Source organism: Mustelus asterias, chromosome 22 (genome assembly GCF_964213995.1).
Source record: "Mustelus asterias chromosome 22, sMusAst1.hap1.1, whole genome shotgun sequence".
Taxonomy (NCBI): Eukaryota; Metazoa; Chordata; class Chondrichthyes; order Carcharhiniformes; family Triakidae; genus Mustelus; species Mustelus asterias.
Genome location: NC_135822.1, coordinates 53190342 through 53201051, shown reverse-complemented (window position 1 = coordinate 53201051; position 10710 = coordinate 53190342). Strand labels below are relative to the sequence as shown.

Genomic DNA, 10710 nt, shown 5'->3' with positions numbered 1-10710 from the left:
TTTATACAATAGATGAAAAATTAACTTAGAGCTTATTCAAAGGCCACATCCGAACTTATCTAAGCTCCAGCCCTTATGCAGTGACTGCGCTCCCATATTAGGAAGCGAAACCCTTCCCACCCTCTCCAAGTCAAGGCGCATTTACTTATCAATTACCTGTAATGATTGGGTTTTATACATTCCCATTCCATCAAGGCATCACCTGCCCATTCCTCCAGCAAGGATCTCTGACCTCTACAAACTTGACAGTCCCTGCAACTCCCCTCTCTCTGTCACCTCCTCCTCCACCTACAGTGCTTCCAAATACTGTAACCCCACTAGCCCCTATGTCTCTCCTCATTTTTTTTAACCTTTTCCAACCCTAGAGGCCATATTAACTCTGTATCCACTTAAGCCTTTACATCCCTCCCCATCTATCAAAAATCCATCTGCTCGGAGACCCCGCCCCACCTCTGTGACTAGTTCAGCCCCTGGAAGGCTACCTTTCTCTGGAATAACTTCCAACTCTTTCAGGCCTCCCTATCGTTTCCACTCTTCTAAACCCACAATTCTGCTCAGTTCAATAACGGCCTTCAGACTCCCACAGCCCCTCAAATTCTCTGTGACTCATGCCAGCACCTATAATCAGGCCTATTCCTTTGTCCTGCAGAATTTCATATGTCCGTAACCTACCCCATCCTCTGCAACGCTCCCGGTCTCGATAACTCTCTGCAGACCCCACAAATCTTTCCATTCCTGCATCCTGCCCCTTTGTTACACCACCCCATCTCAAACTATTTGATTGCAATAACTTTTATCTTGCTCTGACTTCCTGTTAGGCTCAGTATATTTTCCCATCAGTTTCAAAACCAGACGAGGAGAATGTCCATGTATCCTATGCATTCTTTCCTGTTTTTATCCAGAACTGATTTTTGGAGAGGTTGGCGATAGAAGAAATATAATAACTTCACTTCTGACTTCTCCTGCTGTGATATTTTGAAGAACAAACAGTGCTAAGTCGCATGCTTCTCATCATTTCCTTTAAGAGTGTAGTCGGGATCTGCACAGCTGTACAGTGATCTGGACTTGTAAAAAGTGGATATGTAGCTTTCATTCCCATTCCTCAGGGCGGCAGGTTTCCCACAATCCACACCTGTGAAGGTAAGATGATGGTTAGGAAATCATGTTATAAGTCATAGATTATTCTTTAGCTCAGTTACAGTTCGTGTTGATATGTCATACCTTTGTTGGAAAGCGAATGTATCACTCATCAGTTTGACAAGTTAGGGAATTCTAAGTGTTGATCTGTGTCCATCAACATGTCAAACATATATTTTACATTTCTCTTGACTGTGCCAGTAAATCATAACTTATTGAAGTCATATTCAGTGACAATTAGGCTACATTAGAAGCTGCAGGCAGTAAATAAAGTCGTCTTCCACAGCGAACAGTGCATGATCAAAGTCTGTCATATCGTATCACTAAACCACAGGAGGTTCTAAAACTGCACAATGCAAATCAACAGATAACACAGAATTGATTGAATGTCACCACAGGATCTCCAGAAATGTGGAAATTGGCGACTAAGGGACAACATTTTAATTTTACCTTTGAAAAAAGTGGGTTTCCAAGTTAGGGAACTGTAGATAGCCGAAGGAGAAAACTGAATCCCAGATAGTGTAATATGATATGTTTGTAAGTGATTAGTGCTGTGATTAAAATGTATTTTTCTCTCAGGAATCTTTTCTCAAAACTGCACTAATAAAATATTCATTTTTGGAATGCATCCATCATCCAACTGGTTCAACGCCACGATGTCTGCTGTTGAATGATATTTGTGAATGGACAAAAATAATCAAATTCCATTTGGGAGCAGATACTGAATGTGGAAGCTGTTGTACTTGGTTGCTGAGGGACACCTGAAATTACCCGACAGACATTCCATCTGCTACGCATGTCGGAAGTTAGAGCACATTTGTTTCTGTGTTTAATAGTCAGAGTTTTATCCTCGGGCACTGCTGAAAGAAGTGGGGAGGGGGATTAGTTTTAGTTTTTTTCTGATTTCAGGAGGCAGTCACATTTTGAACAGGAATTGCATGGTGACGCCTTGAAAATACTTAACTATTTCCGAGCGTGGGTTTTGTGATACTGTTGTGTGTTGATAACCTGGTGAATGACTGTTAGAACTTCACATGCCAATGTTTGCACACCAATTGTTCAGTGAGCTTACACACGGCCAGCTGTTGTTGGTATTGATAAGTGTTGGTTAGTGTTTCCCTTTTTTTCCCCCTGTAACTTCAGTAGCCTAGTTTAAAGGTCAATCTCCATCATTTTGTAGACATTGATTCCTGGGATGGCAGGTGTGTCATATGCGGAGGGGCTAAGTCGGTTAGGATTATATTCACTGGAGTTTAGAAGAGTGAGAGGGGATCTCATAGAGAGGTGTACAATTCTATCAGGTTCAGACAGGGTAGATTCAGAAAGAATGTTGCAAATGATGGGGGAGCCCAAAGTTAGGAGTCGTAGTTTCAGGATAAGGGGTAAACATTTTAGAACTGAGATGAGGAGAAGTTTATTCATCCAGAGGATGGGGAGTGTGTGGAATTCAATACCACAGCATGTAGTTGAGGCCAAAACATTGTCTGATTTCAAGAAAAAATTAGATCTTGCTCCAGGGGCTACACGGATCAAGGGATATGGACAGAACGGGAGAATCAGGATATTGAATTCGATGAACAGTCATAATCAAAATTAAAGTTGGAGATACTCGAAAGGCCGAATGGCCTACTCATTCTTCCAGTTTCTATGTTTCTAAGTGACACCAGTAGTTACTCAGAAAATGTTAGATGAATTAAAATCCACCCTCAAGTTTTGAAAACTGTTCTAATGATCTAGCTTGTACGCAAAACACATTTGGATACCATCACACACCGAACCCAGAGGACATCTCCCAACCTCCAACCACCCAAGGGGCACTGCGCACCTCCCTTAAAAACGCCCTTCCCCCACGGATTTATCGACATGGGCCACACAGTGGCACAATGGCTGCCTCACAGCGCCAGGGACCTGGATTTGATTCCCAACTTGGGTCACTGTTTGTGTGGAGTTTGTATGTTTTCCCTGTGTCTGTGTGGGTTTCCTTCAGGTGCTCCAGTTTCCTGCCATAGTCCAACGCGGTGCTGTTTATGTGCATTTGCCATGCTGAAGTTGCCCCTCAGTGTACCCACAGGGGCTAGAGTGTGGTGACTGGGGGATTTTCACAGCAACTTTATTGCAGTGTTAATGTAAACCTACATGTGACACTAATAATAAAATCAATAATATCGCAAACTCACCTCTGTATAGGAAGTTTCTACAAATACATACGGATACTATTAATTAGTGATTAAATATTTGCAGTGGGAGTATAATGCAGGAAGATCCAGAATCATAGATTATAGAGCCTTTCACTGCAGGAGGAGGCGATTCGGCCCTTCGAGTCTGCAACGACCAAAATCCCATCCAGACCCTATCCCCATAACCACAAGTATTTACGCTGTTAGTCCCCCGAACACTAAGGGGCAATTTAGCATGCCCAATCCACCTAACCCGCACATCTTTGGACCGTGGCAGGAAACAGAAGCACCCGGAGGAAACCGAGGCAGACACGGGAGAGAACGTGCAAACTCCACACAGACAGTGACCCAAGCCTGGAATCAAACCCAAGTCCCTGGAGCTGTGAGGCAGCAGTGTCTAACCATTGTGCCACCGTGCCGCCCCCACCATTGTGCCACCGTGCCGCCCCCAAATCTGAATCTGTAAACTGTTGTCGGAAGAATTAATGAAAAAGGAACATGGAGAATTCCACAGCAAAGACAAATCGGCTGCCCTGGCACATTAATAACATGTTCACGTGACTGTTATGACGCTGAAGAATGGCCCTGCCTGCCAAGCTATGTTCGCTAAGTGAGTAGTATCACGTCATGCTATTTCCCTGCATTTTCCCCATGTACCATGGACTTTCAGTAAAGAACATTCTAATACCCTTTTGAATACCTTCACTAAACCAAACTCAACCTTCCCTGAAATGGATTCCATTCCCAGAGCATTGGATGTTTAATAAAACATTATTCTCACCTCACATTTGCTTTTTCTGCAAATCACTTTAAATCTGCACCCACCTCGTTCTCGATCACCTCAAGAATGGCAACAGTTTTTCATTCGCTACTCTTTGCTGACTCCTATGAGCGTGAGTACCTCTATCAAATAACCCTCTTGACATCTTCTCTACAGTAAATTAATCCCGACCTCGTCAAAATATCCTCACAATTGAACTTTCTCACACCTGGAATCGTTCCTGTAAACCTCTGCTGCACTATCCCCAATGCATGCACATCTTCCCTATTGTGTGCTGCCAGGAATTTAACTAAATTCCACATCTGAGGTATACGTTGTGCCCTGTATAAGATTTACCAACTTCCTTGCCCAGAAAAATATTAATAAATGCCAGGATGATAGAGGGCCCGATTTTACCATTTTGTCGGGTCCGTTTGCGGTCGCGAAAACATGGTAAAGTCAGACAGGCATTGATTCAGACAGGCATCAACATGTCCCGGTAAAGAGCTGCGAAAGTGAGTACAGAAGCAAACTTTGTTCTGATGATATTCTGGAGCACGGCATTATTGAACAAAGATCAAAGAACATTACAACACTGGAACAAGCTCGTCGGCCCTCCAAGCCTGCACCGACCATGCCACAAAATTAACAGCAATGATGGCTGTTGCAATTTCTGCCAAATGAAGCAAAATAAATTTAGTCAACTTACATAAAGTTGATATCCCAGCTCACAGCTCGCTTGCACCCAATCTTTAAAATCAAACTCGCTTTTCTGTGGCTCAATAATGCCGTGCTCCAGAATATCATCAGAACAATGCTTAACTGAAGGATGAAGGAACATAAACCGTGTCAGACTTTCATGGAGAAGACATGTTTTCTCCGTAGAGAGGTGCAGACAAACCCGTGGAAATTTAACAAATTATATCCAGATTTGAGCTCACAAAAACTATCCAATTAGTTGTCATAATCTTTCTTTTGTTGAATTAATTAAATTTATTTATGTTTCCGTGGTGTCCTTTGCGAATTTTTCCACTGAATCCTGTGGTCTTTTTTGCCAGTGCATTTTGAGAACAGTGCATTTATCAGCACAGTCAGAACACCTGGACAAAACTTAAATACAATATCTCAAAGGATTGGTGTTCCATTTGCGCATTTCACTATCGGTGAAAACATAGCAAATAGACATGTTACCTTTCAATGTGACATTCATCAATCGAGATGTAGCACAAGTCCCTTGAACTTGTATTGAACCTCGTTGCAAAATACACCAAAGAAACTGCGCGGGTTTGGTTTCCAGAACACGCGGACACACCATACTCAGGACACTCTGCATGGATCCAGCATGTCGAAAACTTTATTTCGGCGCATCTGGAGCTCTTTACAGAGTTTTGGATTCAATCAATCTTTATAAGGCAACACTTAGAGTAATAAGTTACGCTCCAAATACAACATGATTCGTGCAAGATTTGAGTTTGACTTTCGTTTCTCTCGCCTGATTTAGAGGCTCCTGAGATGGTGGAAAAATAATCAATTAAGGAGTCCCGATTGACTACACCTTTGAAAATATTGTAGATGTTTAGGTTCTTAGCTCCAGTAACAGAAGGCTGGGTAGCACTATAAAAGGAGGTTGTTTTCTTTTTGCGGGTACATGAATCTGATAATTTGCACATGGGGAAGCGTATTCTGCTTTGGGGCATCAGGAACAAAGATCGATCTATGTGATTGTTACTGTTCAACCAGGCACGTACAGAAAATATATTTAGCTGCATAAAATGATGATAAGTTGAGATTCTAGACGTAGTTGCCATTACAGAGACTTGGTTAAGGGAAGGACAGGGTTGGCAGCTTAACATTCCAGGATACAGATGTTTCAGGCGGGATAGAGGGTGATGTAAAGGGGGTGGGGGAGTTTCATTATTGGTTAAGGAGAACATCACAGCTGTACTGCGGGAGGACACCTCGGAGGGCTCGTACAGCGAGGCAATATGGGTGGAGCTCAGGAATAGAAAGTGTGTAGTCACAATGTTGGGGGTTTACAATAGGCCACCCAACTGCCAGTGGGAGAAAGAGGAAGAGATATGTAGACAGCTTTTGGCAAGGTGTAAAAGTAACAGTGTTGTTGTGGTGGGAGATGTTAACTTCCCCTATATTGACTGGGACTCGCTTAGTGCCAGGGGCATGGATGGGGCAGAGTTTGTAAGGAGCATCCAGAAGGGCTTCTTGAAGCAGTATGTAGATAGTCCAACTAGGGAAGGGGCCACACTGGACCTGGTATTGGGGAATGAGCCCGGCCAGGTAGTCGATGTTTCAGCAGGGGAGCAGTTCGGGAACAGTGACCACAATTTAGTAAGCTTTAAGGTTCTGATGGATAAAGATAAATGTAGTCCTCAAGTTAAGGTGCTAAATTGGGGGAAGGCTAATTACAACAAATATTCGGCAGGAACTGAAGAATGTAGATTGGGGGCAGATGTTTGAGGGCAAATCAACATCTGGCAGGTGGGAGGCTTTCATGTGTAAGTTGATAGGGGATTCCAGACCGGTAGATTCCTGTAAGGATGAATATGGCAGGTTTTGGGAACCTTGGATAACGAGAGATATTGTGAGCCTGGTGAAAGAGAAAAAGGAAGCATTTGTCAAAGCTCGGAGGCTGGGAACACATGAAGCAAGTGTGGAATACAAGGAAAGTAGAAAGAAACTTAAGCAAGGAGTAAGGAGGGCTAAAAGGGGTAACGAGAAAGCATTGGCCAGCAGGATTAAGGAAAATCCCAAGGCATTTTATACATATATAAAGAGCAAGAGGGTAGCCAGGGAGAGGTTTGGCCCACTCAAGGACAAGGGAGGGAATCTATACGTGGAGCCAGAGGAAATGGGTGAGGTATTAAATGAGTACTTTGCGTCAGTGTTCACCAAAGAGAAGGACTTGGTGGATGATGAGTCTTGGGAAGGGTGTGTAGATAGTTTGAGTTATGTTGTGATCAAAAAGGAGGAGATATTGGGGTTCTTGAGAAACATTAAGGTAGACAAGTCCTCAGGGCCTGATGGGATATACCCCAGAATACTGAGAGAGGCAAAGGAGGAAATTGCTGGGGCCTTGAGAAAAATATTTGTATCCTCACTGGCTACAGGGGAGGTCCCAGAAGATTGGAGAATAGCCAAAGTTGTTTCTTTGTTTAAGAAGGGTAGCAAGAATGATCCAGGTAATTACAGGCCAGTGAGCCTCACTTCAATGGTAGGGAAATTATTGTAGAGGATTCTTCGAGACAGGATTTATTCCCACTTGGAAATAAGTGGACGTATTAGTGAGAGGCAATATGGTTTTGTGAAGGGAAGGTCGTGCCTCACGAACTTGATCGAGTTTTTCGAGGAAGTGACAAAGATGATTGATGAGGGTAGGGCAGTGGATGTTGTCTACATGGACTTCAGTAAGGCCTTTGACAAGGTCCCTTGTGGCAGACTGGTGCAGAAGGTGAAGTTGCGTGGGATCAGAGGTGAGCTGGCAAGGTGGATACAAAACTGGCTCGGTCAAAGAAGACAGAGGGTAGCAGTGGAAGGGTACTTTTCTGAATGGAGGGTTGTAATAAGTGGCATTCCTCAGGGATCAGTGCTGGGACCTTTGCTGTTTGTAATATATATATAAATGATTTGGAGGAAAATGTAACTGGTTTGATTAGTATGTTTGCGGATGACGCAAAGGTTCATGGATTTGTGGATAGCAATGAGGACCTCCAGAGGATACGGCAGGATATAGATCAGTTGGAGACTTGGGTGGAGAGATGGCAGTTGGAGTTTAATCTGGACAAATGTGAGTTATGCATTTTGGAAGGTCTAATACAGATACGAAATATACAGTAAATGGCAGAACCCTTAATAGTATTGATAGGCAAAGGGATCAGGGTGTGCAGGTACACAGGTCACTGAAAGTGGCAATGCAATTGGAGAAGGTAGTCAAGAAAGCATACGACATACTTGCCTTCATCGGCCGGGGCACTGAGTTTAAAAATTGGCAAGTCATATTGCAGTTTTATAGACCCTTAGTGGGGCTGCACTTGGAATATAGTGTTCAATTCTGGTCGCCACACTACCAGAAGGATGTGGAAGCTTTGGAGAGGGTACAGAAAAGATTTACCAGGATGTTGCCTGGTATGGAGCGCATTAGCTATGAGAGGTTGGAGAAACTGGTTTATTCTCACTGGAACGACGGAGGTTGAGGGGCGAACTGGTAGAAATTTACACGATTATGAGAAGCATCGACTGAGTGGATAGTCAGAAGCTTTTTCCCAGGGTGGAAGAGTCAATTACTGGCGGGCATAAGTTTATGGTGCGAGGGGCAAGGTTTAAAGGAGATGTACGAGGCAGGCTTTTTAACAGAGAGGATGGTGGGTGCCTGGAACTCGTTTCTCGGGAAGGTAGTGGAAGTGGATACAGTAATGACTTTCAAGGGGCGTCTTGACAAATACGTGAATAGGATGGGAATAGAGGGATATGTTCCCCGGAAGGGTAGAGGGTTATAGTTAAGTCGGGAGCATGGTCAGTGCAGTCTTGGAGGCCCTAAGGGTCTGTTCCTGTGCTGTAATTTTCTTTGTTGTTTGTTTTTTCTATTCTGTGGTGAAGGAAATTGGTTGACCTCAGGACTCGAAAAACAAATGACCGAACTGATTCAGCACAAGGGAGAATGTATATAAAATATAAAGAAATTGATGGGTCAAGATCCTTCATCTCTCTCCTTAATAGCATTGTCTGTGCATGTACACTTATCACTGCAGTTCAGAAACCCACAACGATGTTACCAAGGGCAATACAGAAAATACTCACAATCACGATAATGCTCATATCCCGTAAAAATATATTTTTTAAAAAACAAGCATTCTGGGACACCGCTTATGACAGTATATACACGGGGATGGGCTGGTTGTGCATAATATAGACTTGCTGGGCACGGCAAATTATATAATGTTTTGTAACTCGTACCAAATGCTGAATAATTAGCAGAAAATCCAGTGTAGAATTGCTTTTTGGAACAATCGGAGTTCAAGATGACTGTCATCCAGTTTCCAGCAGTGTAGTACTCTTGTGGAAATTGGAAGCTTTTCTCATAATGTCTGCTGGTGCCACAGATTGGGGGATAAGTGGCTTCTTCAGAATCTATCTGTGGGGTTGGGGTATCACACAAAGAATAAAATGACATTGTACATTTATTGTTTCTCGCTGTATTCGAGCTGATAAATAGCAAGAGCACGGTGTAGCAGATTAATGAATTGTTCATCACTCGATTCCACCTTTCTATTGTATAAAGCAACAAATATATGGATAGAGATCTTCGCTTTTTTCGGAATAGGGGAGGCTCGGTATTTAGCATAACAGATAGAAAGGAAAGAGAAAGTCAGACAGATAGATAGATAGGGCCAAGGACCCGGATTCGATTCCAGCCTCGGGTGAGTGTCTGTCTGGAGTCTGCACGTTCTCCCCGTGTCTGCGTGGGTTTCCTCCAGGTGCTCCGGTTTCCTCCCACAGTCCGAAAGACGTGCTGGTTAGGTACATTGGACATGCTAATTTGCACATTCGTGTCCCAGAAGAGGCGCCGGAGTCTGGCGACTAGGGGATTTTCACAGTAACTTCATTGCAGTGTTAATGTAAGCCTACATGTGACACTAAATAATAGCAAAAAAACCCTAGATAGAAAGAAAGAAATGTTTTACCTGAATGTTATCAATGACGCAGTCAGTTGATGGTTTAATATCAATATTAGTGAATGAAATGATGACACCATAATCACTGGGAACAGTCATGTGCCAGTGTTCGGATCCATTACTTGGACATCCTCGAGGATACCCGGAAGACGTGATATGTCCCTGCCACTCCCTCAGAATAATTGTACTGTCAGCTGGAACGAACAGAAAGAGACACAGAGGCAACCTGCAGAACAGGAAACGCATTTACCGCTTTAATAACCTGCGAGATTGGATTTACAAATACACAAACACATGCACACACGCACAAACGCACACACACACACACACACACTTATACACACAGACAGATATGCAATCACACAGGCAGACACACGCGTGAATAGAGCAATGCTCGAATAGATACACTGCAATATAAGCATACAAAAAATCGAATTTGCGAACAATGAAATACGTGCACACAAATATACACAGAAATGGAGATGTAAAAATAAATGCACACACACATGCTAACCCGCACACACAGAAACCTACACACACACTAAAGTAAATAGAGACATACAATTTAATAGATACAAACATAGAAACTTGAGGTCATTAGGCCTTTTGAGGCCACTCCACCATACCATTTTAGCATCGCTGAACATCGAATTCAATATCTTGGTCCCGCCTTACCCCGATGTTGCTTGATCCCGTTAGCCCCAACAGCTATACCTAATTTCTTCTTGAAATCACACAAGATTTTGACCTCAATTACTTTCTGAGGTCGTGAATTCCATCGATTTAAAACCCTGTGGGTGAACTAATTTCACCTCACCTCAACCCTAAAAAGGTTTATCCCTAAACCACAAATTATGACCCTTAGTTCTGGATGACACCACTTTCGGGGTCATTCTTTATGAATCTACCCTCTCTAAGCCTATTAGAATGTTGTCAGTTTTTATGAGAT

The 10710-nt window shown here is 43.1% G+C and overlaps 1 protein-coding gene across 1 annotated transcript; it reads right to left on the bottom strand.

Annotated features, from left to right (window-relative positions):
* Nucleotides 1–209: 209 nt before the first annotated feature.
* Nucleotides 210–9982, bottom strand: LOC144509769 (complement C1s-1 subcomponent-like). Its single transcript, XM_078238558.1, has 4 exons — nt 9771–9982; nt 9043–9220; nt 4784–4896; nt 210–1132 (listed from the first exon to the last, which is right to left on the bottom strand). Exons 1-4 carry the CDS (start codon nt 9858–9860, stop codon nt 1103–1105), a joined length of 411 nt encoding a protein of 136 aa, XP_078094684.1. The 5' UTR covers nt 9861–9982; the 3' UTR covers nt 210–1102.
* Between the last annotated feature and the right edge of the window lie 728 nt (nt 9983–10710).

Bases quoted from the DNA above. Each gene is read 5' to 3' on its own strand.
- LOC144509769 (XM_078238558.1), bottom strand. From the start codon at position 9,860: ATGACTGTTCCCAGTGATTATGGTGTCATCATTTCATTCACTAATATT. The intron at 9,221-9,770 runs GTAAAACATTTC...CCAACCCCACAG, and splicing joins GCGTCATTGATAACATTCAG to ATAGATTCTGAAGAAGCCAC. The intron at 4,897-9,042 runs GTACGAGTTACA...TTCATCCTTCAG, and splicing joins TGCTAATTATTCAGCATTTG to TTAAGCATTGTTCTGATGAT.